Source organism: Botrytis fragariae (genome assembly GCF_013461495.1).
Source record: "Botrytis fragariae strain BVB16 chromosome Unknown tig00000001, whole genome shotgun sequence".
Lineage (NCBI taxonomy): Eukaryota > Fungi > Ascomycota > Leotiomycetes > Helotiales > Sclerotiniaceae > Botrytis > Botrytis fragariae.
In genome coordinates, this window is record NW_023500987.1 from 503,844 (window position 1) to 531,413 (window position 27,570).

Sequence of the window (27,570 nt, forward strand, 5' to 3'; positions counted from 1 at the left end):
ATTAACAAGATATAGTACATACTTCACATTGTGTGCAAGCTGGTACTCAAGTTGTTTAAGAACCATTATACCAGAATGTGGGCGTGGGAGTAGAAGTGTAGATACAAAAGGGAAATTCGTTATGCCCCCCCCTTCCTCTTCAAAGCCCGTTGGTTGTTCCAGTCGATACGATTGTTCTACTTGATTTGATTATCTCAATCATATTCATTGAATTGCTGTGGGTCATGCACCGTCAAAGACGGAGTACATTTTTCACCTTCTCCGCTTTCGTAAAAATACCTCCTCTTTCCCTTTCAGTTTACGTGCCAACGGAAGATATATCTAATCCATTTACTCTCTTTACCTTTGAAACGAACAACCTCAATATCCGATGCACTACCATCTCAAGTTACAATCAAACTACATCTATCTTCCCCAAGACTTCGAACCCGTCCTCGTTATTACCCAATACTTTCAACCCTTCCTTGAGCTTCGTAAAGACCGGAGAATCATCAAAAGTTTCGATACCATCCTCCCCATCCAAGGCGAGTACACATTCCAAATCGCTAGTATCGATTTATATCCATGATCAGTGTTGATGTTCTTTAGATGGCGACAAGCTTAACAAAGGCAGCAGAGTATCAGATGGGCGAATATGCCTTCACTACTACAGGATTGCATGTTCCGAAACCCAAAGATATCTCCAACGACGTCACATACATAATTGCGCATCCACAATCTTCGAAAAGCTTTCAAACCACGGTGGATGGTTTGGGAAAAGAGGGTATTGAGACTCATAGCCCTTCATTAAGTTTGAGCTTGCGAGAAAACAAACTTTCGATGGAAACCGCCGAGGTTCAAAAGTATTTGATCGTCGGAATCACGTTTCTTAACCTGTCGGCTGCTATCGGGAAGAAATTACCAACGGTAAAAAAGGAGGTGACGTCGGGACAAACGCTGGAGACGGCAACAAAGTTGACTTGGTTGGTTCAACGGCTCCATATCTGGTAGTAACCCCAGAGATATCAGGATACGAGGAGAGTAGATCGAGGAGAACGAGTTTGTTCTCATCATGGAGAAGCCTGCACCAAAGGTCTCTGTCTCTCAATGATCGTTTTACAATCAAAGGTATTCTATTTAGCTAGGTATCGTGATAGTTCGACAAATAGAGATTGGAGAGCTACGAAATGGAACAAGCTGGCTGCTAAAGAAGCTATTCGAAATGCACCACTAGCAGCGCTATCGACAGAACAACCGCGAAATGGGAAATCTCAAGATACTACTGAGGTAATACTGGAGCCCGTTCTATCTCTCAAGAACAGCATTCGCTACCATCTAACCTCACATCCGGGAACGTCGGAATCATGGCATTTTCAGAAAGCATTTCTTGTCATGGAGCAACCAGTCGAGGATTCCAAGGACATGCACGCTCCATTAAACACAGCTTTGGAGACATTTCTTGACAACGAGAACGATGATTTTGTTGAGGATGATGTAGAGACCATGAACAAAGAAATGGCTGAGCTTTGGCCCGATTTTTAGAAATTCCCTACTACCGGTTTACTCACATTAAAGAAGCAAATCACGAAAGCAAATTTGTTTGTTGAGTACAGGTTGCTTCGTCCTTTTTTGGCAGAGGCAACCTACCTGCTAAAGATGACTAATGAAGGTCAAGACCAATCTGGAATTCTAGAGACTGCTTTGCAGACAGTCACTAGAGTCATGATGAGCAATGGGTTCGTCGTTCAAAAGGAAATCCCCTAAGAAATAGAGCTCCTGTCAACATTTCAAAAAGGGCCGAAAACGTAAGTGAAAGTAGCGAGGCATTCGATGAGGTAATGGGAGATTTAGATGACGATCAGATGGACACTGCATCGTCTTAAGCTATCTGAGCATAGTTCTCCGCTGTTACCGATTAGGACTCAGCGAGAGCCACCTGGCGAGGGACTTGGTAGTTGCAGCTAGAAATTGTGAGCGAGGTATGGGCATTTTCGTCGGCGATCTCATAGAGTCATTGGAGCATCTCAGCTTGGAGAGATTGATGATTCAACTATGGGATGGAGAGGTCGAATGAGCATATGGTTGCATGGTTTTCCTTTTCTTTTTATGACAGCATGGTTTTACAAAACACGTTTAGGCTTGAAGGATTGATGGTTCAACCATGGGATTGGGGGAATGAAATCAGCATATAGTTGCGTGGTTTTCCGTTTCTGTTAATAAAAGCATTGTTTTGAATGACACGTTTGTTAGAAAAGATATCACATGTAGCTTCTCTTCTCCGTGATTGATATTTTTGGATATATGAGCAGTGCCCAACTTTGCTATCAAAATCAACAAAACTCTACCCTCCATCTCCCATTCTCAAACGCTTTGCCCCACCCCCATCATTCCCATTCGGAGATAGTTTTCCATGGGGTAAACGGTTCTGCCTTGCAGAGAAAAATATGGAAATGCTAAATCAGATCCATACTTAGTGTTATCTCCAAAACTGACAAATATGCGGTAATTGTGGACACGATGGTTGTGGACTGTGCCAGGCTTCCTTATTTTCTTCCATATACCGCGCTTTTCCTATAGGGTGAGTGGGGGAGGAGGCGATTAGCAGGTTTTTACTGCAGTTTGCTTAGGAGTCCTTGCTTTCTCATGATAACCTTATGCATATACCGATCCAGTAGGATAAGTCGGGGCAGGAGGCGGTTTGAAGATCTCCACTGCTTAAGGCGTCCTTGTTTTCTATGCCCAATTGTTGAGGCTTCCTCATTTTCATTAAATCCATTTCCCAATGCCCAATGCCTGATCTTAAGCGCTGCGATGGATCCATCAAAATTCCGTATTTCAAACTTGTTAAATTACTTTGTTGCCTATCTAGAAAATATGCTTTCGCGTAGTTTGAGGCGAGGGCGAAATTTCATGGGAGTCTTTACGAATCCGAAAAAGTGCCAAGCTGGATATTCCTTGTGCACTTACACATAATATGTTATACCAAGAATTCGAAGGTACCCCGAATGAAATGTGTCAAAGGGTACTCCACAACTTTCATGGATGATAATGAGTTTGGTGAGCTTCCGGTCCCGAGCCCTTCTTCCATGTGAATTTCCCCGACCGGAGCGCGAGCCGATACGCGGAGTTGGTTGCACGCAATGATCCAACTCGCCTTTGCAGCGCCTACGCAATGGTTATTGATGATAATACACCTACCGGTAATGGTGGCCGTTACCCGGAACGTCGCAGTGTACCTACATATTGTATGTCCATCTTTCGTCACAAATTGCTTGGGAGGAGGTTGGAAAGTTAAAAGTTCAGAGTTGGATAGTTCCAGGAATACTAAGGTAGAACTATTCTGTGAAATTAAAAAACGCTGTAGGATTCTGAGAGTGGGTATTCGAGATCTAGTTTGACGCGCTGTATCCAATGAATATGAAGTTAAAACAAATATGGTATGATCATGATGATATCTAGGCTGGGCTAGAAATGGAAATGGAAATTTCGCGATGAGATCAATGGCCAATGACCAAGTTTTTGCACGGAGTATATCCTGTTTGAAATAAGCGCGTGGGTCGAGGCTTCAGGAAATAACATGGATTTAATTCATTGTTTATATTCTGATCTGGATTTGATGCCCGGGGTGCTGGTTTGCTGGTTTGCTAGGAGCCTGGGGCCAATTGATTGTTACCTAAAAACAAATACCCCTTCATCTCCGCTTAAATATGACTCGTGATTCGTGATGAAGTCTTGGAATTTGACATTTCCTTTTTGCTATCTATGTAGATGATTTTGCTCTGTACAATATACGATATACGATTTTCTATCATTTGGTACTTAATATACATAGTATGCACCTTAATCCTAATTAGCTTTAACCTTACCCAAAAATCCCAAACCTTATTAGCAAATGGGTTCGTATGTGGTAAGCGTTCCCCAGCTCAAAATCTGGGTATATAGCGGTGGTATTGTGACAGTAGCGGTATAGCGTACAACAGCGGCGGTTATTGGTAGTTCAGAGGCGTTCCGAATAATTAAGGATCTAGGGTCTACGCGTCAGGGGAAAAAAGTTTTTATCTTTACTACCTAAGGTGGTTAGGTTGTAGAATTCTGAAAGGGTTTCCTCCGTACGCAGTATTCGGCCATCTGAATTGTCCTAGTGATTTGAAATAGCCCCTCGTATCAGACTAACCTTGTAAGCTAGTCTCTTGATCCATTATTACCGAGTGTGTATGGAGTACTATCTAATCTTACTATTATTTCTCCATTCCGACACTTTTGCGTCTACTCTACATCGTACTAACACTCTATCTAGTAATTATGTCTAACCTGCTCTTTAGCATTCTTACTTCTTATTCTTAGCCCTGCTTCGGCAGGAGCGAAACCCCATTCAGTGAACGTTGTTTCCCCACAAATTCTCTTGCGCAAGAACCATAGAATCATATCTTTAACATCCGAAGTTCCACGTTCCCACCACAATGGTTCCGTCAAAATGGAGGCTCAAAGCCAGACTCAAAGCCTATCTGAATGTAACCAGTGTGGTAAGAAATTCCAACGCAAGGCACATCTACTTCGACATCAACAGCAACGTATGTATTCTCCCCATCCCAAAACACAAGATGCTCAAGCGACGATCTTATGCTGTCATCGAATGTGGAGAGTTTCCTGACGTGTGCGAAATCTAGATTCCGGTGTTCGACCATTCAGCTGCATATTCTGTACCAAAACTTTCAAACGCAGGTAAGGACCCGAGAGATGCACAAGCTTGTATCTTTGTATACTCTTCAATACTCAGTACTGATAATATATCATAGCGATGTTCTCCGAGACCATTTCAGCAGATGCGAACTTCGCGGATCAGCCGCTATCCCAGATTCCCTAGAACGAGGGCGGAAACGACACGCTTGCAATGAATGCTCGAGGCTGAAAGTCAAATGTGACAATGAAGTACCATGTCGCAAATGCAAGGAATTTGGAAGACGTTGTATTAAAACTTGGGGTACCAGTATGTTGTTGGTGTTCACTGAAAGAAAGTTTGCGATATCGTTAACAATTTACTCAAGATTCCGCTTCATCGATAAAAACTTCTGCAAGTCCGGAAATGGCAGCTCCCCGATCCTTAACACCCCATCTACTACTCCGGAACCTACATCAGATCGAAATTCCATTGGCTTCCTATTGAATTTTCCAAATGAGGCAGAGTTTATGCGCGAATTTCCAAAGGCTTCCACGGGAAGTAGCCCAAAGGAAAGAACTGCAGAATACACAAGCTTGCTTCCTCAGAATACGATTCAGCCATGGGCCCCAGGAGATATGATGAACCAGAATATGGTAAATTTTGGATACACTTCGAGTATGGAGGTGGACCAAAATCTAGCCTTTCTCCACAATTTGGAATTCGACACATTCGAAAGACAAACGCATGAATGGCAGTTACCTCAAGACAATTTAATTCCTTGGTCACCGGATGGAATGTTTAACGATCGGAATGTTCTAGAACAACGTGCCTACGATATACGGGAAAAGTTGAGATATGCTGCAAGCTCAATGGTTGGACCCAATGCTATATCCAAAGAAGTTTTGGAAGCAGTTGAGATCATAACTGCCGATACTATTGCTGCGTATATCAAATTGTATTTCAAGCATTGGCATCATCATGCACCTATGGTTCACGAAGCTACATTTAATCCATGTACAGCTGCATTACCCCTGGTACTTTCGGTCATGAGTCTTGGTGCAATGGTAAGCTTGTTTCATATTCCATGAATGCCAGAGTTAAATGGCTAATGAAAGTCTAGTATTCCAAACAGGCCGATGAAGTAGCGAAGGGAAAGCTCCTCTTGGACATCATTGAAACCTACATCTATTCAATAAATGGATTCAATGACGAATTCGACTTACCCGGTAGAACTTATGCTGAGCGTACGAAAAACCTGTCCCAAGAATGGTTACAATACCAATTAGAGGAATTTCAAGGCGCGTATCTCATTGTGGTTGTGCAATACTGGACGGGCAATGAGATAGCAAGGACGCGGGTGAGGCAACAACGCTTTGCAAAATTAGTATCAGTGAGTACCACAAATCATACGTGCTCAAGGAGCGGAGCTGATATTGGCCAGATATACCGCTACTTGGAATTGAACATCGTACAGCATTCTCCTGGGTTTGTTATCAAAGATCAAGTTTCGTTTAGGGATTGGATTCGTAAAGAATCGTATATCAGGACGGCCACTGTGATGATGATGCTTGACAACGCATTTGCAATATTCAACAATCTCACTCCAAGACTTCAGTGGGCAGAGATAGATCTCCCATTTCCTAGCAATGAGGGGTATTTCAAAGCTGCAAAATTCGAAGATCTTAAGGATCATGCAGGTTTTCCCATCTCAAAAATAAAGATAAAGGATGCTTTCCTATTGTTGTTTTCTCCTATGGAAAACGCCAAAGAAGACCTGATGCCGTTATGCAACCGCAATCTAACTGCTTTAGATATGCAAATGCTCATTCACAGTAAGACTATCCACTTACATTAAACCATATATAAGGCTGACTCTATAGTTCTATACGTTCATATATGGACCTCAACATTCTGTAATCCTTTGGTTTACTTACCCTCAACATCTATTCCTTCAATCGTTGCACCTTTCAAACTCGCGATACAAAATTGGAAATTTGTTTGGGATGATATTAAATCAGCGGTAGATGCGGATGAATGGAATAGGCTTGGGTTTGAGAGAACAGCGGAAACTTATTATACTGCGGTCAGAAGTATCCTAGAGGTTTTTGAGACGAGGAATGGAAAATTTCCTCCTTTCCCTAGTGATTGTGAGAAGGGTGCTCATATGAAAAGGCTTTTGAGTTTTTGATTTGGTATCATGGAGATTTATATATATATATATTGGTTATTCGGGTTTGGGAATCGGAGTGAGTCGGATTTGGTGGAATGGATGGTCGGATGGATGATGGTGTTTTGGTTTTATGGGAAGTGATACTCAAATGCATATTGGGAACACATGGGATTTGATTCAATGAACATCTTTATGGTAATGGGTAGGAGTGGAACTTATTGATATCCGAGAGTCTGAGATTCTTGAGGAAATTGCATAATTGAGAATGTTACCCGTGTTTTATTCATAGAACACCAAGTTTCCTCTCATCTTTAATCTCTATTCTATAATGGCAATCTATTGTATTCATTTATTCAGTTGGGATTATTAATTTGCATTTACTTTCATACAATCCAAGTAGATTAATAAGTTATCGTTAATAAAATGGGAAACGCGTGTATGTACTGCTATCTAAAATCTCACGTAGAGATTACGAGAATTCTTTTCAAAAAATGACGTCTGCTAGTGTGTATGATGTGATTGATTGTGGGTATTTGCCGACGGGGTTGAGATCGGCGACGCCCGGAGGTTTAGGAAGTTCTAAATGCTAAATTAAGGAATAGTGCTAGATTGGAGATCATTGGTGGATACCAGATAGAGAGCATACTTCGTTTCTTTCCATTGGAAGAAGATGAAATTACCGAGATACTCATTCATGTTGATCATTATTCGTACATCGGAAATTGACCTAACTCCGGTTGCGAGAAAAAAATAACACGGCCGTGTGTGTAAGTTTCTATCTGCAGATGAGTACCTAGGTTTGTACTTTATCTTCTTGGGGTAGGTATGTGCGGGTCATGTGCGTGTGGCTAGCTTCGGAGGAGTGTGCTTTTTGGCGATGGATGGGCGAGTGTTCGGAGACTAGAAGTGCTGGAGGTTTCAGATGGGGGAGTGAGGAGTGCCGAGGGTGGATGGGGGGAGGGAGAGAGAGAGAGGGCGAGGAGAGAAGAGGAGAGGTCGACCGAATCGGTGGTGAGTTTCTGGATAGGGATGGTTTGTCCGGAAGACCCTCGGAGGAGGGGAGAGCGAGTCAGTGGTTGGTGGCATCGGTGATATGGTTGGGATTTTAATGTCCGTTATGGGTATTGCGTGTATGTGTGGAAAAGAGAGATGTGGTGGTATATTTAGGTTTCAGTGATGTCGGCATGGGAAATTGGTTATGGGGAATGAGAATACGATGGGTTTTTAGGGGATGGTAAATTTATCTATGTGTAATACATATATATTTGTTTGTTCACATCATGTGATTAGTCTTCCTCTGGATGTTAATGTGCGCTAGCATTTGATTTTGTGCTAGTTTTTAGCTTGTTTTTTTTGGCGTCTTCATTGGGTAGGTGGTTGATCAGTCTTGAGTTTACATCGCGGCAGTGGCGCTTATTGAGTCTGTTTCTTACTTCTTAGATCGATATGGTGGACTGCTATGATGATGATTCAATTTTTGCGATTTGAATGCCCTAATCGATGGTTACTGAAACGATGTTCAAACTTATCATATGGGAAGTCCTGGGTTAGTGAAACAAACCAACCGTTGTATAATTTCATGACCACACTCGTGATTGCATCTCCATAGATACATATCGATTTGCCAAACATCCAGAAATCGTCATTCACGCTAGTTTAACCCTCTGCATATACAAATGAAGAAAGAGTAAATAGTAGTTTCGACCCGGAAAATCAATAATAGCGATGAACGATGCAAATGGAAAGAAGGATATCGTGTTCATGGCCCATGCAATTAAAGAGGAATCAAATCAGGTCAGGTCAGATCAGATCAGAAAGATCTTATGATCATATATTCATTAGGCATTATGCAGTATATAGCCAGACTCGTGAGCAAATCCAATGCTCCTCCAACCCATGATAGTGGAGGTATTACTCTACAATATCCACCACGCATAGAATATGTCATAACGGGACTATATCACAGCGATTTCCAAATCCAAAACTATCCCAGACCGTTGTTCCTCATAAGCATTACCTAATTCTCTCTTTTCCTGGTTGGGGGAACGAAAGGCTGTGTTGTACGATTGGCCCAGCCATTCATGCTCCTTTTGACACCGAGTGTCTTTTTCACGCCGTTTGATCCTTGTGCTATTGACATGCTAGTGGTATGCATTGTTCTCGCGGGACGAACCAACGACATGATTGCAGGTTTTGCTGTTAGACCAGGGGGAGGGACTTCTGGCGCCGGTTCGGTAAGTATCCTAGGTTGTTTTGCTCTAGGTGGAGAGCTAGACAGGAATACATAGTTATCGTCCTGTTTCTCTTGGATCCGATTAACGCTTGGTCGAGATAGGGCTGCAGCCGTCCCTAGACGATGTCCGGAAAAGAGTGGAGGCAGAGTTTCGCTATCATTTTGCGACGTCAATTGCATCAGTCCTTCGGAGGTTGTGTTTCGCTGTCTATGTAATTGCGCAATAGCCCTGGTCTTTTCTTCTCGATACTCATCGACTATGGGCGCTGGCTTAGTCTGCCTTTGTGGCTCTTGCTTCCCCAAGAACCCCAAGAGTGTACCTTGGCTAGTAGCTGGACCTTTGATTGACTTTTTAGAGCCTTTGACTTTCTCATTTGTTGAAGCTAATTTGATTTCACCCCTGGTTTGGTTCGATGATTGCTCGCCAAGGACCTGAAGATGAGAGCCAGCACTAACAAACCCACCACTCAAGGTAAACTTAGAGGCTCTTTCCATGGTTGTCGTGGGTGTGTTGTTATAAACCACGGTTGAAATGTTTTCCGCTTGGTCCGCTATATCAGCTCGTCGACGCTTAGCAGGTCGCTGACCCATGGTGAAATTGGGGTTACCATTACCAACATTCCATTTTGACTCGTCCTCTTTATCATTCTCCGGTTCCAAGGGGTAACGCGTATCCTCAGCTCGTTCGAGACAAGCAGAAGATTCGGCGATTGATTCTCTAGTCGGAAATGGTCGCCGGAGGATCTGAGCCAGGCACTGAACAGTATTTGAACGTAGCGAAGGGCCCTTGTAGTCTAAATGTGCTCTGAGGCCACGGGCAGAGAGAAAGGGACAAGTTGTTGTCAACTCTTGCAATGAATTTTTGAGGGGACAACTCATGTTAAGTAAAGCCTTAGCTCGAGTCATAGCTACGTACAACAATCTTCGTTCTTCATCAGTGTCCTCTGCTCTAGAGTGTGGTATAGAGCCTTGATATGCACCAGGAATGAAGACTATTGGCCATTCTAGACCTTTAGCAGCATGTATGGTAGATATTGTGACTTGTGGTGTGTTATGTGTTTTGTCTTCCTCCTTCGTTACTTCCGAAGCCAATGCTACATTAGCTAAAAATCGAGAGAGGGAATCAGAAACATCTTCTTGTTTCAAACCATCGATTTGAGGGAGCGATTCATCCTCATAACCATTGGATATAAGCTCTTGGAAGTCTGAAGCCTGAGTCATAAGCTCTTTCACATTGTCCCACTGTGCCTTGGTAATGTCACCACGGTGTTCCTCAAGCCAGGTCTCGTAAGATGTTTTTTCTATGATAAACTCCAAAATCTTCACAATTGAATTTTCCTTGTTTGAGGGATCCGCAACTTTCTTCATACCCGTCAAGATGATATCAACAAAGACCGAAAGATTTCTCTCGACTGATGGTGTGAGCTTGGTTTTTGTTGCGCGTCTTCCCTGCACAGACTTGAGGATTAATGACCAAAGGGTTAGTTTAGATTGCTCTGCCTCTTCGAGTAGAGCTTTTATGGTTACTTCGCCGATTCTTCTCGAGGGAGTGTTGATGATTCTCGCCAAAGCATCATTATGGTCAGGTAAATTTATCACTCTCAAATAATCCAATAACGTTTTGATTTCTATACGATCATAAAATCGGAGACCGCCTGCAATATGTTAGCCGAAGGTCAGTCGCGTAGCTGCCTTTTAGAAGGAGGCGCTGATCTGACTGTAAGCTGCAAAGTTGGTAAAAGAGATGATGCTTACCAACCATGCGGTAGGCTATACCTGCTTTGCCTAACGAGCTTTCAATTATTCTTGAAAGTGCCGAAGATCTCAACAAAATAGCAAAGTCATTCAAGTCTAGTAAGTCACCTGTCATGCCCATTGTTCTTTGTATTTCTTGAATAATCCAATCTGCTTCCTTCTGGGCAGTTGCAAGTCTGCGGAGTACTGGACGTGTGCCAACAACATGGGTAGGCAAAAGAGACTTTGCAATTCTGGATGAATCTTGCTCAATTACATTCAGTGCTGTGAGTAGTATGGCGCCCGATGACCGGTAATTCTCCTCCAACGAGATGGTAACTGTATCCGGATATTGTGTAATCATTCGTTTGTAGTTTTTGATTTCGGCAGCTCGAAAGCTATATATGCTTTGATCGGGGTCTCCAACAATAGTGATTCGTTTTTGCGATATAGCAAATAATCGCATGAGATCAAATTGCACCAGGTTTGTGTCTTGAAATTCATCAATCAAAACGGCTTCAATGTTGGCTACACAGGAAGGATGGAGTCGTAAAAGCTCGACACATCTTACAAGCAAATCGTCGTAGTCGAGCAAGTTCGAAAGTTCCAAGGTTGCTTGGTATTCGGCATGTACAATCTCGAATTCTTGTGTATTTACAGTTTTCTTCTTGGCCTCGGGGACTTTACTCGCAGATGCGGAACCTTTTGCTTTTAGAGAGCTTATGCGGGATCGTGCGACTTTTGGGTCTATATTCAGGTCTTTCCGCTTCACAATTCTTTTGATGATGGCTAGAGAATCATTTGAATCTGCGATTCCAAAGCCCTTTCGAATCCCTATCAAATGTCCGTATTGTGCCAGGTATATTCGCGCAATCCTATGAAACGTTCCCAATATTAACTTCGATTCCAGTCCATTTCCTATCAACTTCCCAATTCTTTCTTTCATCTCTCGAGCTGCCTTGACCGTAAACGTTGCCACAATTATATTACATGGTTGCAATCCTTGTTGCAACAACCAAGCCGTTCGCGACGTTAAAGTGTGTGTTTTCCCACTTCCTGGCCCTGCCAATATAGCGAGGGTATTTGCTTGTGATGAGACTGCGGCTTTTTGTGAAGCATTGAGGCCCCTAAGAAGGCTATCAATGGTCATTTTCGTGGCTTGAATCTCCGCTGGCTAATGTCTCAGGCTTGCGGGTTGTCGAAAATGAGAGATGGTTTGGATAAATAAGGTAGAATGAGCATTTGTGATTTTTCTGGGATTCCGAGCATCTGCAAGTTAGGTAATAGGAGCTTTATATTTTCTCTTCTTCCGAAAGATTCAATCGTCCTTCGTCTTGAGCCTGAAAGCTTCAGGAAAGGAAAAGATGGATTGGATAAGGAAAAGGACGATGATGCGCGACGCGATAAATTAAGAATCGGCGTAAGGTTATTTTGATCGCGCTAAATACGCGAAGTCATGCGTTTCCGAATCATCTCATCTCATCCATTCAGTCAGAATGAAGTACACCAGTGGGTATGCGGACTCACGGGATACTGCAAAAATGGACTTGTGAATATCTCTTGATATATCAAATCCTTTATCTTCAGAATTGTTACAGTTGTTGATTAGAGATGGAACAATCGAAATGTGAATTCTGATATCAAACAATTGAAGAATGTATTTGCTAAAAATATCGAAAGTTGGGAAGTGTCCCGTCAATCCATGCACTCACTGGTGATACTTTGTTTTGGGGTATGTTTATGTAACTTTAGAAGGATATCTATATAAAGCATCCTATTTGAAGTGCTTCTGAACAAAAAAACTTTCCATGTTTCCTCAGGTCAAATCGGTTGAGATGGTTCGAATTAAATGAATTCACAAATCTTCAAACAACAAGAGTTTTCAGAAAAAGTCTAGTCAAACCAATGGCGCATGAATCATCTTAGTAGAGTAGATTCTACTTTCATATTTCTTGTAATTTATCAATGATACTGATAATATCAACTATGTAATCCTAAACTCCAGGACAATGCTTTAAGAAGAAATTTTCTATGCCCACGCAACACCTAATCCCGCTTAACAGAGCATCATGCCCTTATATGCACTGCCAGTATGCCATATTCATGATATGCAAGACGATGCAAAACCATGCTACCTGTCACCGCACTCCTTACTTTTGCAATTCAAGCATTGCAGCAAGCCACCGCGACTGCCGCTCCCAACAGTGAGCTCTCCTCCGCATACATTAACTCCACAATACCGCTTCTAGCACCACTTGCTTCTACCAGCATATCAATATGGTTTTGTGTATTTTTTCGAAATTCTGGATAGTTTTCCAGCACAGAGCCATTGTAGGCAACGACTGTGTGAGCTGAATTGGCGAGTGAGATTAATTCGGATGTGTTACGCATGTGCCAGAGGGCATGGACACCAGCAGCAATGAGGCCGCTAGAGCGAAGGGTTACGAGGGAAGCTATGAGTCGTAAGGCACGAAGATCGACTTCGGTGGGGGTATGAGAGGATGGGTGACGGGCGGCGAATATTTCTATAGCAGTGGTAAGGTATGGAGTTGTATCGCTAAGAGTAGTGTTAGTCTGGTTTGATAACTATCAATGAATAGAGCTAATGAAAACTACATAGAGAAGTATATTATAGTTAGGGACTTACGCTTCAATGTATGAGAGAGTTTCAGTCTCTAGCGAGTATTTCTCTCTTAGATTTGTGGGCACCACTCCTCCAAACAGCCCTGCGTTCTGAATTCCATCAATCAGTATTAATCGTACGATCTCTCCTATATATCCACCACTCGCGAAATGTTCGAATGGTTGAAAGTCTGGTCGAGGGTGATTTGCTTTCAAGTTTTTATCCCACCTCGTGTACGGGAGATAATTTCCACCAAACATGGAGAGTTCCGTGTTGACAATAACATGTTTTGCGCAATCATGCCAAGATGCAGGACGGATTCCGAATTTTGGTTGTGAAAAGATATGGACAGGGAGATGAGCTGCAGCATTCAAACCAGTTCCCAAGATTAATGCGAAACGAGTGGTAGGATCTATATATGCTTTGGAAAGCAATGTTGCTGAAGAGTCGTTCACAATGGCATTCAACTGAACGTTGAGTCCTCTTCTCAGGCAAGAGTCTTCAATCAAGTCGCCTAGGTCTTTACCAATCAATCCATCGGCAGCACAAAACCCTTTGCCCATGCCCATGAGAAGACCACCCCTAAGTGATGTTTGACTGTGAAACTATCGTCAGCTGACTTCGAATTGGATAATTATCTTGATGATCATACTTAATAGGAAATGACCAGGACAATCCCACGGATAAGGGTGCCTTTGACATTTCATGTCCCTCTTTTTCCCCGGAAAGAGTGTCGACAATTCGATCTGCCATCCAATCGAAGAACTGTACCCCAACAAGCTGTCTCTCGGCATTTTTGATCTTGAAAGACTTTAATTCAATAATCTCAATCTCTTTCCCTTCACATTCTTTTCCAGCAAGTTTAATCAAAGCCACCCGAAAAGTCGATCCCCCAACATCTAGAGCAAGGTATGTTCCACATTCGTGACCACTAGGTAATTGATGATTGTATGAAGGAAGCATACATTGTGGATTTTCCAATAAGCTCTCCGCGAACTCTTTTCTCAAGCCATCTGATAATGCCAGCAAGGAGGCCTCTGTCGTAGAATCTTTAAAAGCAGCTTCAACCTCGTCTAAAAACTTCTTGACTTTCGTCAGTGAGATCGCCTTTACATCAACATTTTCGTCCTTGATTCGTTTGATAGTCGAGGGCGCAATCCAGAATTTGATAATGATCTCTAAAATCGACTTTGTTTTAAGAAAAGATTTGATAAATGCGGCATAGAAAGCCTGTCGTACCCTATGCATGGCAGCGATGAACGGCTGCATGATATGAAGTCCTCATACATATAGGAAATACTCAATGAGACTAACGCGCTAAAATACGAAAGTGCCAGGGTAGTGTTGATATGGTCCCGCCTGCTCCATGTCACAACAAAGACGAAGAAGGGAGTTTAAACAACTGAAAGATTGATAAGATGGTAAACTTCAATCGAGTCAAATAAATGGATCCAATGGATGTAAAAGGAAAGGCCAGATCGGGCGGGAGAGGTGTACGATGTAAAAAAGAAATATGGTAGTAGGACTTTAACCCTCGTGCTCGTAAAAATTATGTAGGCTGGACGTTTCGGCCGATTTGTGGTAACAAGCAGGAATGAATGGATGGATGGATGAATGAATGAATGAATGTCTATGGAAGAAACACGTACAAGAGTAAGTATTGCGCCATCATTCATGAGGAATACAATATCCAACAATTGGTTACCCAGCTCCAAGAATAGATTGAATTGGCAGGATAAGGGAGAAAGTTTAAGCCAAGACTGAAGAGAATGCTACAACTAGGCAAGAATGATTGGGAGTAACATCGTATCCTCACTCGGTTCGTCATTTCCCAGAAAGTTGGATCCCAATAGTAATGAAAATAAATTAACAAAAGTTACCTTCTTCAATTGAAACAAGCTACTTGGAAATAAAGGGTCCAATTCTGAGCCGTCCCTCCATTCTGTTTAGAAGTTGATGATTCTGCATAGCTGCATTGCTGTATTGTTCAGCAGGACAAGATCCTCAAGACCATTGAAAATGGATATGCCCCTGCATGATGGCCCCTTCCCCATCTTTGGGTGAGAGATTATCCAAATTACCTAGGTAGTAGGGGAGTAGTAGGGGAGTCGTAGATCCGACGTAGAATTCGACACAGAATCCGAATCCGAATCAGACTCAGAGAAACATTCCAAGAGCATTCCCATGAGTCAAAATGTCCCAATTCCATGATGTGTGGTTCGTACAGCATTGAAGTTAAACCGTATATAGTAATATTACAATGGGTTCCAATACAATCGTAGCTAGCAAAAACGATTAGTTGCTTCGCTCGTTTGAAAGCAACGTTACAATTGGGAAAAGCATTTTGCATTTTGCATTTTGATCTCCGTCCCACCACCCACCACCACCTGTAGGAAAGCTTGGATGTGTCGTAGCAGTTTGTTAGCACGTCCCAAGACGGAAGATCAAGTCCATCCATGATCCAACCCTTTGCGGCAATTCAGTAATTCAGCAATTCAGTAATTCATCAATTCATCAATTCATCTAGCGTACATTTCTCCAATCCACAGTTCTGATCGGGATAAGCTTTAAGCGAATGTAACGGTAAGACGACAAGAAGAAACATCAAACCATCCATCAAACGTCCTCCTTTGGAGTCCTTTGGAGTTTCCCCGACCCTTCTTCCATGAAACTTCACCACCATCAAATGTTGGAGGGATCTTGGAAAGCTTGTGTCGTGGGTGTAACTATGTATACGACGACCGACAACCAACAATTTTGACATGATATGATATACCAATGCGATGGTCAAAATGTTTGATCATTCATCGGAACTTATTGACTAACTTGTGACTCGGGGCTTCTAGGGCTCATTGTGACAGCCGTTAGTGGAGATGTATCGATCTTGTGGGGTAAGCAAACTACCATACTTTCCATCAGACTACCGATATCAGTAAGGCTATCAGTACTGACTGGGTCGTCGTGACGTTCCATACACTATCAAGATGATGGAGGGGCAGAATGATAGAGTTAAAGGTCACAATACTTGCAACTGTCCAATGAGCAGCACCATCATGAGAAGTTTCTATCAAGGTTTGTCGATGAAAGTTTGGATTTCCCTGTTGTGGTGCGTGGAAGCTAATGGGTTGATGCCATCATCTTGCGACGAAACCCATATCAGTAAAGTACGGTAGGTACGTCAAACCATTTGACCAGTTTCTTTGATTACCTGCTAGGTAGTCAATCTTCGGTTTTATATTCACTGTTCGCATGCCGTATACTCCATCTCTGCGGGAATATAATCATACCTGAACTTTCTGCAAACTTACATTACAACCTACAAACACCTACATACCTTTACATCGACAATTCAAAAATCCTCACAACTTCCTACAATAAGTCAAATACAATCAAGATGAGATTCATCATCAGAGACGGCAGAACAGAGGCATCTGCCTATGTTGCGCAGTACATTGTTGGTAAGAATCTGCCTTGAGTTGAAGATATAAACATCGATTGACATTTAGTTAGATCGTATCAACGCTTTCGGACCTACCCCAGACCATCCCTTTGTTCTTGGTCTCCCTACTGGTTCCTCCCCTATTGGCATATATAAGATTCTCGTCGAGAAGTACAAGGCTGGTGAAATCTCATTCAGAAATGTTGTCACTTTCAATATGGTATGTTTATAACGAGCTGTATTTATCTCTAGTATTAAGAGTTGGATCACTAACATAAGTAACTTGCATAGGATGAATACATTGGTATTCCACGCAACCATCCAGAAAGCTACCATACATTCATGTACAAGCATTTCTTCTCCCACGTTGACGTCCTTCCTCAAAACGTCCACATCTTAAATGGCAATGCCGAGAATCTCGAGGCCGAATGCGTGCAATATGAGGAAGCTATCAAAGCAAAGGGCGGAATCGATTTGTTCCTTGGCGGAATTGGACCAGATGGACATATCGCATTCAATGAGCCTGGATCTTCCCTCGCATCTCGTACAAGAGTCAAGACTTTGGCATATGATACAATCATTGCCAATTCCCGATTCTTTGATAATGATTTGGAGAAGGTTCCAAAGATGGCTTTGACAGTTGGTATTCAAACTATCTTGGAGGCTAGAGAAGTTGTCATCATTATCACTGGAGCACATAAAGCTTTGGCTTTGGCAAAATGTATTGAAGAAGGTGTGAACCACATGTGGACTCTCTCTTCTTTACAGATGCATCCACATCCAATGATCGTTGCAGATGAAGATGCAACACTTGAGCTTCGAGTTAAGACGGTCAGAGTAATTGCCCCACTTTACTTTACCCCGCTATCCACTTACCCCTCCATAACCAACTTCCTTCCTCAATCATGTTTGTGTTGAACTCCGATGCTAACAAAACTTCAAACAGTACTGGAAATCAATTGAGAAAGTCGCCGCCGATGAAGGTTTCGAACAAATCCTTCCATCTGCTGCTCGTACGGGTCCTAAGCGCACTGTCCCTCTCGCACCTATGGCAGAGAGCTTAGTCAAAGAAACACCTACCATCAAGTCTCCACAACCTCTCACAAGCACTTTCTTGGCTGCACCAGCTACCGAGTATCCAATTCGCAGAAGCATTACCCCAGATTTAATTCCTGACCGCATGGGAAGCAGAATTGTATCGGTTTGAGACTGCGGTTAGTAGCTTGGGTACGGATTCGATAATATTGGGTATGGGAGGATCAAATTGGGTTACATGGACACAAGATAACAAGGGGTTCTCTTCGTAGCGGAATTGTTAGTCTTTACGGATTGCGGGGGTAGATCTACGCGACGCCTTTCTACTTCTCTCTTCACTTTCTTCTTTTGACAATATGTATCTTTGCAAGATACTGAGTCCCTTCTGCTTCTTTTGTTTTTATGGCGAGCGAGACGGAAGTTATTTACATTAAAGTAAACTCACCTACACTAAATTTCTGAGATTCCCACGAATCATCTGTATTACTAAATAGACACGATGAGAGTCAATGAGAAATGAATAAATTAATATATATTAATAATCTTTATTGTGTTCTGTAATGATGTGTGTGCGTTGTGTGTCATGTGTGTGATTCTTGTAAGTTTTCAACATCAAACACAAGTATGCGAGGTATCAAGAGCATCTACTTTGAGAAACGTTTATCTATGTCTATGCGTTTCTGCTCTGACTTGGGCTGTGAAACCAATCTCTATCGGCGATTTGATGGAGGTGTGCTTGCCATGTTGTTAATCTGTAAATACAAATGAAGAGAAACCGAAACCTCAATTGGAAAAGCCTTTATAGTCTTCCTTCCCACCAATGAAAAAACTCAAATATCCTCTCATTTCCCTATCCAACAATCTTCCCCTCTCCTCCCCTTCCCTTTCGAAAACCCTAACCCCAAACTTCCACACCTCATCTACCACAACCCTCTTCCTGCCCTCCTCAACCACCACATCCAACACACACAAATCCGCATCCATTCCCCCTCCAACCCACCCTTCACATGCTCTAATCCGAGCATCCTCGCCGGGGTCTCCGTAACCGCTTTCAACGCCTGCGCCACACTGCACCCTGTCCAGTTGAGGAAATTGGATACGCATTCTACGAGAGTTATGGAGGAGCCTGCGATTTTCCCATCGGATTCCAGACGCAAGTGGATGCCGTCTTTGAGGATGAAATCGTTGTTCCAGGCGTAGCGGCCGTTGGGGAGACCGACGAGGTGCATGGCGTCTGTGACGAGGATGAGGCCTGAGGGGTGTGCGTTGTAGGCGAGGGTTATGGTGGTGGGGTGGAGATGGATGGAGTCGGCTATGATGCCGAAGTAGGGGCGTTGGGTTATGGGTTTGGGGAGAGGGGGGATGATGTTTTGAGTGGTGAGGGGAGAGGAAGGGGGGGTGGTGGAGGGGGAGGAATTGGTTGTGGGGGTTGTGCCGAGGAGACCGAAGATTCCGGGATTGCGGTGATGGAGGGGACGCATGGCGTTGAAGAGGTGGGTTATCATTGTTGCTCCGGCGGTGATGGCGGCGGTGGCGTCTTCGTAGGTGGATTCTGTGTGGCCGATGCTGAAGATGATGTTGTGAGGGGGGGAGGTAAGAGTTGGGATGAGGGAAGTCATGTGTGGAAGTTCGGGGGCAGCGGTTATGAGACGGATATTCCCAAGGAGGTTTGAAGCACCGTAACAATCTGAGAGTGAAGTGAGATCCTTGGATTTAGGAGCTAATAGGACGGGGAGAGGATGGATTCCATTCTTGGTGGGAGCGAGAAATGGTCCTTCGACGTGAGCGCCGAGTGATTCGGTTCCATCTGATGCAAGACGATTTGCTCCAGAGGGACCTAGAAATGGAAGTGCCTTGAGGAAATTATCAGTATAGGCTTGTTCATATAAATCACACCAGATACTTACATGATGATATACCTCCGGCCTCGATGATGTGATAGTAGGTAAAAGTGAAGTAACACCCGTCTTAATCAACAATTGATTAACCCTCTTGAATTCCTTTGCATAAGCATTAGGATCATCACTTTCTGGTATAGAAGCAAAATCGAATCCAAAAGCTCCATTTAATTGTGTATCGATAAAACCTGGTGAGATGATGCGACCACCCAGATCAACAACTTCATCTGGTACACATAATTGACCGTAAAACGCTTCCTGGCTTTGGATAATTTTACCGGTGAAGGAGGAGACCCATAGATCTTGGGTTACTAAAGATTCGCCCTTTAGGAGACGACAATTTGTAAACTTTGTGACTTTGGAAGTCGAGGTTGGGAGTGCCGATGGCATGGTTGTAGATTTGAGTGTAGAGGTGTATTACAGAGGAAGGTAGGAAGATAGGAAGTGTCTTAAGAAATAAGGTAGGAGACAAAGAGAAAGAAGATTGGAAGATATCATGCAAATCGTACTGCAATCTCATTCACTAGAAAATAAATATCTCTAGATTTGAAGAACTTTGAGAATTCACTTGTACCTTCCGTAGTCTACTTACATATGACCATCCATACCTACCTACCCATATGCCATACTGGGGATGATTTGATAGTGCAATTCTGAACGTTAGCTCATCTAAAACATGATAACCTTAAACAACCTTGGAAGGGCAAAGTATCTTCCAAACCGAAAATTTCATGTGTTATCAATTGTATCATACAATGACATAGTATCAGCATCAGCATCAGCATCAGTATCAGTATCATGTCATATTACATCTATCCTATCTACCATATCGTAGCGTTGGACTGGTAGAGAGTGTGTGGTTGATTGAGTGGAGAGGAAGACGAGGTACCATCAACGTTCAATGTTGGGATCTTATGTTGTAAGGGAACCGCAAATACATATGTAACGTCGTATCGAATCGACGGGATCATCGGAAGTCGGTAGTTTAAATTAAAATCAAGAGAACTGATTATCGAATAATAATACATCTATCAAGCACACTTGAAATCACTTGATGATAATAATATGCCAAGTCGCCGAGATTACATGTGGTTGTTTGAATTTTGGTAGAATTTTGAAAACATGCTGGCATCAATCTTCACGTCGTGAATTTTGTTTGGATGGCTTCACACATCACACACCACACACCACACACCACAGCGCACAGTCCGACAATTCCCCGGTCTCCAGCCGGTGTAACATCATGTGACCATTTCAGATGGAGGAAGAACAACACCCCAGCCACCCACTTATCACTAGGGACATTTGTACATCCTACAACATCCTAGCTGAAACCAACCACTTACATCTGTTCAAGTGACACACCCCAAGGTGCTGGATATGTGAGGCTGATGATTATACATCAAATTATATTTCATGCATACCTTTTGAAGAGTGGCGAAGAAGCGACGGCTGTGATGAATACGTTCATTTTCATTTTTCCTTGCATAGCATCATCCAATAGTATTCTTCACACATCATGATTTCTTGATTACACACGGAAAGCGGAGCAGACGATCATTCTAGACACTCAGCCAAACGTTGCGCTCAAGTTTATAGCCCTGGCACACTCTCTAAATTACGTTGTTCAGAGTGGAAATAGCGACATTTGTACCGCAGCAAGAAAATATCAAAGATGGATGCCACAGAAGAGGAACTGGATCCTTTGTGGAAGGACCTCGATTGGTAGGTTCTGGGCCACTTATATAGAGATTTGGAAGTAGGCTAACAAAATGAAGGGCCATGGGACAGTGAGTATATTCTTAATCTACTGAGCTGTATGGGACAACATTTTCCGGCTCTGCAATTATGTTTTTGACCCTGGATACTAATCGGGTATCTCTGACTACAGATGCTTCATGATGGGATTTGAAGGGACCGAGGTTACTCCTCAAATCAGGACTCTTATTGAAGATCATCATCTAGGTGCTATTTTGTTGTCGACCAAGAACATGAAGTGTAATAATTTGTATTTCTTATTTCTGTTTGTAGTGTTTCTGTTTTCCCGTCATTTTGTAATCCAATGGGTAGTTGGCAGTGGCTTTGACTTGTCACCTTGATGGCTACTGACCCAGCCATGTAATTCGTCTCCCAGTCGCATACATTTCACGTGCATATCATTTATATGATCATGATGTTGTTCTTCGAATTCCCTTATAGACAATCGTTGACCTGAGTAGCTGCCCGAGAGACAGCAAATTTAGTACAGGAACTCCAAACGATCGCGCATCAAGCTGGTCATCTAGTCCCTTTAATCATTGCTCTTGATCAAGAGAATGGCGGCGTCAATAGTCTTTTTGATGAAGACTACATCTGTCAATTTCCCAGTGCAATGGGAATGGCAGCAACTGGATCTCTAGAGCTTGCATACGAAGTTGCCAATGCAACAGCCAAAGAATTGTCAGCAGTTGGAGTTAACATGATAATGGGTCCTTGTCTTGATGTCTTGACAAATGCTCGTTATCAACCATTGGGTGTTAGAGCTACTGGAGATGACCCTCAAGAAGTTTCCCAATATGGTATTGCTGCCATGAATGGGTATAAAGATGCCGGGCTCGCTTCCTGCGGGAAACATTTTCCATCTTATGGAAATCTAGACTTCCTAGGGTCATCTCTTGATATGCCCATTATCACAGAGACTCTTGAACAGTTAAGTCTTGGTGCTCTGGTTCCATTCCGAAACGCTATTCGTGAAGGAATGGATTCTATTATGGTTGGTGGATGTGCAATAGCAAATGCTGGTTGGTTCGTCTTTTGTATTGTTGGGTTGTATTGTTAACACTGAATAGGAATGAACGTCATGCACGCTTGTCTTAGTGATCAAGTTGTGGATGATCTCCTTCGGAACGATCTTGGCTTCAATGGTGTAGTTGTTTCTGAATGTCTCGAGATGGAAGCATTAAGCCATGATATTGGAGTTAGAGGTGGTACCGTCATGGCAGTAGAAGCTGGATGTGATCTGGTACTTCTCTGTCGCTCTTACTCTGTTCAAAGAGAAGCCATTGCAGGATTAAAACTTGGACTGGAAAATGACATGATCTCTAGAGAACGTATAAATCTCTCTCTAAAGCGAGTCTTGAGGGTCAAATCACAGTGCACATCTTGGGCTAAAGCTTTGAACCCTCCAGGTATTAGCCATCTAACATCTTTACATCCTGGCCATCTCGCTTTGTCTACAAAAGCATACGATAACTCAATAACTATCATGCGAGACAAAGGCCATTTACTCCCGCTATCAAATAGTTACTCCGAAGATGACGATGATCTCCTCCTTTTAACACCATTAGTGAAGCCATTACCAGCATCCACCGCCACTCTTGGTCACGAGAATGCAAAATCTACCAACAATGAATCTGAAAAATCACACAAATCATCATCAATCATGAGTGGTGAAGGTGTGTTTCGAGAATTGGGGAGAGCTTTAGCACGTCAAAGACATGGACGACTTCTTCACACTTCTTATACCGCAAATGGAGTTCGACCAGTCCATGAAAATTTGATTAATAGAGCAGGAACCATTATCATTATAACGGCCGATGCAACTCGAAATCTATATCAAAATGGATTTACCAAACATGTCGCTATGATGTGTTCGATGCTTAGTTCTGCAGGGAAGAAGAAGTCATTGATTGTGGTTTCAGTTAGTTCTCCGTATGATTTTGCTATGGATAAGAGTATTGGGACATATGTTTGTACCTTTGATTTTACGGAAACAGCTATGAAAGCATTGGTGAGGGCGTTGTTTGGTGATTTTGTTCCTCAAGGAACATTACCTGGTACGCTGAGAAAGAGTAGGAAAGTGCAGAAATCGAGACAGCATTGGTTAGTGGAGAGTTATAATAGAGATAGAGATGCAAGAGGTCTACAGGCACTTATTACATCTATTGAGAAGACTACTCCACCGAATCAACAATCGGCGTTGGCGGGTGCAACAGCGGGCTCGTTTGAAATGGTATGTATCTTAGCCTCTCTTATCACACCATGGTATCCGCATTTGAATTCAAGTATAAAATCGCTAACACTTTCTTCCCCCCTTCTTAGCCATCCGCCGCAAATCATAATTCCCTTGAAGAGTCTCATTACGTTGTGCGCAACAGCAGTACTCAAGCTCTATTTGGATTTTGCTCCACCAGTTATTTACCCAGTACTCACACCGGTACAATCTCCACCCTATTTGTCGACCCTTCTAAACGTAATCTCTCAATCGGCCACTCCCTTCATCAACGCGCTCTCCGTCATCTCCTCCAAAAACCAAATATTACTCACCTTCAACTCGGCTCTACCCTCCCAGCCATCTACCTTGGTATTCCAATGAGTGACCTCACCGAAGGTGCACGTCTCAAACGCTGGTTCGCTACAAATGGCTGGGACATCCTTTCTCCCCGATTTCTATACACGTTGATAATTCGTAACGTATCAATTTGGACACCTCCAGAAGGCCTCTTGGGAACAATCCAACGCTTATCCCTCCAATTTGATTTAATCCATGGTCCTTCAAACTCCGCAACCCAAGTTCTCGACTTCGTGCAGACTCATTCGTCACCTGAAATTCATAGTCTTTATAATCTCGCCATCATGGATCCAAAATATTGTGGTATCGTGAGGGCTAAATCACCAATCGATGGGAGTCTCGTGGGTACGATTATTATCTCTCGGTCTGATACTATGCTTTCTCGTTGGATGCCCGTTCTTTCTTCTTCTCCTTCTCAATCTAATTCTACTTCCCATACAAACTCCATGAATTCCAACTCTAAAGGGAAGGAAAAGGAAGAAAATAGAAATGGAAATAATACAGTAGGAGGTATTCTAGCTCCTATCATCCCATCCAATAATGCGCAACGAGAAACAATCTTGCAGGGATTAGTCATGTTGAGTATCAGACAGAATAAAAATAAGGGAGATGGGAAGGGAGTGGTATTGAATTGGGTTGTGGGCAGTGATAGGGATGTTTTGTTAGGGATGGGATTCGATGTGTTAGAGGCGTGGGAAGAGGTGGTTTGTGGAGTTGAGAGGGTGAGTTTATTTTGATTTACGATGGGGGATGATGATGTGATTGTCAAGGAGTTGGTGTATGGAGATTGTGCGAGGAAGATGTGCTAATGAGTGCTTGTTTATAGTGGAGTGATGTAAATTTGGGTTGAAGGGGAGATGGGAAGAGGTGTAGGTATGATATGAGATTTTCTTTTATGTTTAATAGAATCAATATTTTCTTCGGAACTCTTAGGTATTTCAGCGACACGCAAGGATTCGGAATGTTATGAATTTTATTTATCCAGCAGTTGAAGAGCTTTCGATCATCATACTCAATTCAACAGTTGTAATGATAGTATCCTTCAATAATATACTATGCTCAGACTCTCTTCCTCTTCCTCTCCCTCTCCCTCTCCCTCTCCCTCTCCCTCTCCCTCAAATTTCATTTATTCAGGAATTCTACTATGCAGAGTTCTGATAATAGACAGATAGCTAATCAGATAGATATAAATAACCACATGACATAGTAAAAAAGACAGAATTATATACATAACTAAAAATCGAATATATAGAATGAGGTTCTCGAAGTACGATTTTGATTTTAAGTTCAGAGTGATAATCATACTCTGATGCTCTGATGTTGAATACATAGTATAGTCTTATTTGCATGTGAGAATTTTTGCGAAAGGGGTTTTGGAATGAGAACAAGAAATATATATATTCTTTCGCTTCTCCTCTCTCAATCCTCCTCTTTTCTTATCATTTCTTATTCACTATTTCCTATTCACTTTTCTCCCTTCTCTTCCGCTCTCTTCCCGTCTCTTCCTTCACCATCTCCTCCCATTCCTCATTCACCATTCGCCATTCCCAATTCACTATTTTCCATTCAATTTCCTACCCTCTCGCTCTCCCCTCTTCTCTTCTCTTTCTCCTCCCTATTTATTCTTTCCTTTTTAATATCCCTTCCTCCTCTTTTCCTTTCCCTCTTATCCATTCACCTTTCTCCCCTTGCTTTTCTCAATACCTCATTCGCCATCTGTAATGTATCATTCATCATTCACCAATCCATATTCACCAATCCATACTCATCAATCCATACTCACCATTCCCAATCCCTCATATAATTCCAGCCAAGCCCATTCAACCAAATCAGCTGACCACACCCGAACCATCCATGATACAAGACTACAACCCTCACCAAGAGCCATTTATTATCTGTCTATCACCTACCTATAGCTATCTTCTTCATCTCGTATTGCAAAAAGTGTGTGTGAATGTGTGTGTGAGTGTGTGTGGAGTCTTCATCCATCTACCCATCCATCCACACCACACCATACCAATCAGCCACACACACCACACACCACACACCCAACTTTCACACCCGTTTTGCAAAGCCTTGTGACCAACTTCCCATCCAAAAATCACACTATTCCCCCCAAAACAGAAACAAGAGAAAGAAAAAAAAAGAAAAAACTTTTGTTGCATATCTATCATCCAATCTTAATATGCAAATTTCCGCACCCAAGCTATCAGCTGCTCTTTGTTGCACATCGGAGTATTTATACTTTTTATTGGCTGTACACATGATCTTTATGTTTTGGGCGAATGATATTTAGATCTGTGGTAGGTAGTAATGAGAATGGGCTATTGATTGTAAGTTATCTAGGGAGGGGGCGAGGGGAGGTAGCTGTTAATGTATATTTATAATGTATATTTATATTTTAGAGAGTATAAAAATAATGATAATAATAATAATAATAATGAAGCATTATGTACACCAACCAACCACCAACCAGCATCAAACCAAAAACGTTCAAACCATCAAATCTTTTGTTGCACGTCTCAAATCCAATAAAAACACCATCCCATCTCTCCTCAAAAGGAGGTGAAGGAAAGGGAAGGATGCGTATGAATCTCCACATCTCATCAGTACCTACCTAGTACCTCCCTACCCATTCCCTCCCCAATAAACAGCAACCTCCAAAACAAAATGCCATTTTGTTGCACGCCTCCCAACCAAGGAAACGTCTCTATTTCCTCCCTTCCCCGTCCTCATTTCTCTCATCTCTTTGTTGCACATCTCAAGCCAATCTCTTCATTCTCCAAACTCCTGTGCACGACGCACACCCTTCAAATCCGGTGCTAGTCAAGAGTATTTTAATCCACTCCACTCCACACCTCTACACCGTACCGTGTACCCCTTTTCACACCTCCCTTTTCCCTCCATTCCTCCTTCATCTCACCCATTTGTTGCACATCTAAACCAACCACCGACTCGGAATTGAATCGCAATCGAAATCCAAGCATCCATTCATTCGAATCAGATGTAATCAAATCTCCACTCACCCACCCTGAACCTCTAGCCAGTAACTTACTTACCTAGCCATTACTAACAACATCATGTCATCAAAATATGACTCTCGAAATCCCATCCCTTTCCATCCAATCCGCATCCATCCATCCATCCATCCCTTCCTATCTCCTCTCCCGAGGTCTCCAATCCTCTCCATACCCTTACCCAAAGTAACATTCGTACTCAACACGACGCGATACGAATCCAGCCCCCCAAAGGCCCGCCAGCCAAATATTCACAATCTCTCCTCCATTTGTTGCACATCTATCCACGAACCATAAACTTAGTAACCCGCGAACCTAGCCCGTCAAGCACTCGATCCTCCGATTCACTCTCCACTCTCCCTCTCTCCCGTGCGTCGTAAAATCCATTCGATTTCTAGAATCACACTTTCGAACTCCCAGTCTCGTGGTCACCAATAATAAATAGCCTTGCC

At 42.7% G+C, this 27,570-nt stretch overlaps 8 protein-coding genes across 8 annotated transcripts; 5 read left to right on the top strand and 3 right to left on the bottom strand.

Moving 5' to 3' along the window:
• Positions 1-588: 588 nt before the first annotated feature.
• On the top strand, positions 589-1,521 carry Bfra_000160 (uncharacterized protein; the record flags this gene model as incomplete). Its single annotated transcript, XM_037330606.1, has 2 exons — positions 589-962; positions 1,125-1,521. The coding sequence occupies 2 exons, from the start codon at positions 589-591 to the stop codon at positions 1,519-1,521; spliced, it is 771 nt and encodes a 256-aa protein (XP_037196939.1).
• A 114-nt stretch (positions 1,522-1,635) lies between these two features.
• Bfra_000161 (uncharacterized protein) lies at positions 1,636-1,862 on the top strand (the record flags this gene model as incomplete). The annotated part of the gene is made up of 2 exons (XM_037330607.1): positions 1,636-1,715; positions 1,775-1,862. 2 exons carry the CDS (start codon positions 1,636-1,638, stop codon positions 1,860-1,862), a joined length of 168 nt encoding a protein of 55 aa, XP_037196940.1.
• A 2,591-nt stretch (positions 1,863-4,453) lies between these two features.
• On the top strand, positions 4,454-7,008 carry Bfra_000162 (putative c2h2 finger domain protein; the record flags this gene model as incomplete). Its single annotated transcript, XM_037330608.1, has 6 exons — positions 4,454-4,550; positions 4,647-4,701; positions 4,776-5,703; positions 5,760-6,029; positions 6,081-6,471; positions 6,520-7,008. 6 exons carry the CDS (start codon positions 4,454-4,456, stop codon positions 6,825-6,827), a joined length of 2,049 nt encoding a protein of 682 aa, XP_037196941.1. The 3' UTR covers positions 6,828-7,008.
• Positions 7,009-8,826: 1,818 nt separating this feature from the next.
• Positions 8,827-11,926, bottom strand: Bfra_000163 (putative atp-depentend dna helicase protein; the record flags this gene model as incomplete). The annotated part of the gene is made up of 2 exons (XM_037330609.1): positions 8,827-10,697; positions 10,798-11,926. 2 exons carry the CDS (start codon positions 11,924-11,926, stop codon positions 8,827-8,829), a joined length of 3,000 nt encoding a protein of 999 aa, XP_037196942.1.
• A 1,013-nt stretch (positions 11,927-12,939) lies between these two features.
• On the bottom strand, positions 12,940-14,668 carry Bfra_000164 (putative hexokinase-1 protein; the record flags this gene model as incomplete). The annotated part of the gene is made up of 3 exons (XM_037330610.1): positions 12,940-13,333; positions 13,424-13,996; positions 14,052-14,668. 3 exons carry the CDS (start codon positions 14,666-14,668, stop codon positions 12,940-12,942), a joined length of 1,584 nt encoding a protein of 527 aa, XP_037196943.1.
• A 2,125-nt stretch (positions 14,669-16,793) lies between these two features.
• On the top strand, positions 16,794-18,045 carry Bfra_000165 (putative glucosamine-6-phosphate isomerase protein; the record flags this gene model as incomplete). Its single annotated transcript, XM_037330611.1, has 4 exons — positions 16,794-16,857; positions 16,910-17,058; positions 17,130-17,675; positions 17,785-18,045. The coding sequence occupies 4 exons, from the start codon at positions 16,794-16,796 to the stop codon at positions 18,043-18,045; spliced, it is 1,020 nt and encodes a 339-aa protein (XP_037196944.1).
• A 748-nt stretch (positions 18,046-18,793) lies between these two features.
• Bfra_000166 (putative n-acetylglucosamine-6-phosphate deacetylase protein) lies at positions 18,794-20,161 on the bottom strand (the record flags this gene model as incomplete). The annotated part of the gene is made up of 2 exons (XM_037330612.1): positions 18,794-19,726; positions 19,781-20,161. The coding sequence occupies 2 exons, from the start codon at positions 20,159-20,161 to the stop codon at positions 18,794-18,796; spliced, it is 1,314 nt and encodes a 437-aa protein (XP_037196945.1).
• A 1,243-nt stretch (positions 20,162-21,404) lies between these two features.
• Bfra_000167 (putative glycoside hydrolase family 3 protein) lies at positions 21,405-24,951 on the top strand (the record flags this gene model as incomplete). The annotated part of the gene is made up of 7 exons (XM_037330613.1): positions 21,405-21,496; positions 21,550-21,561; positions 21,663-21,769; positions 21,991-22,551; positions 22,600-23,762; positions 23,852-24,823; positions 24,928-24,951. Exons 1-7 carry the CDS (start codon positions 21,447-21,449, stop codon positions 24,949-24,951), a joined length of 2,889 nt encoding a protein of 962 aa, XP_037196946.1. The 5' UTR covers positions 21,405-21,446.
• Positions 24,952-27,570: the final 2,619 nt, after the last annotated feature.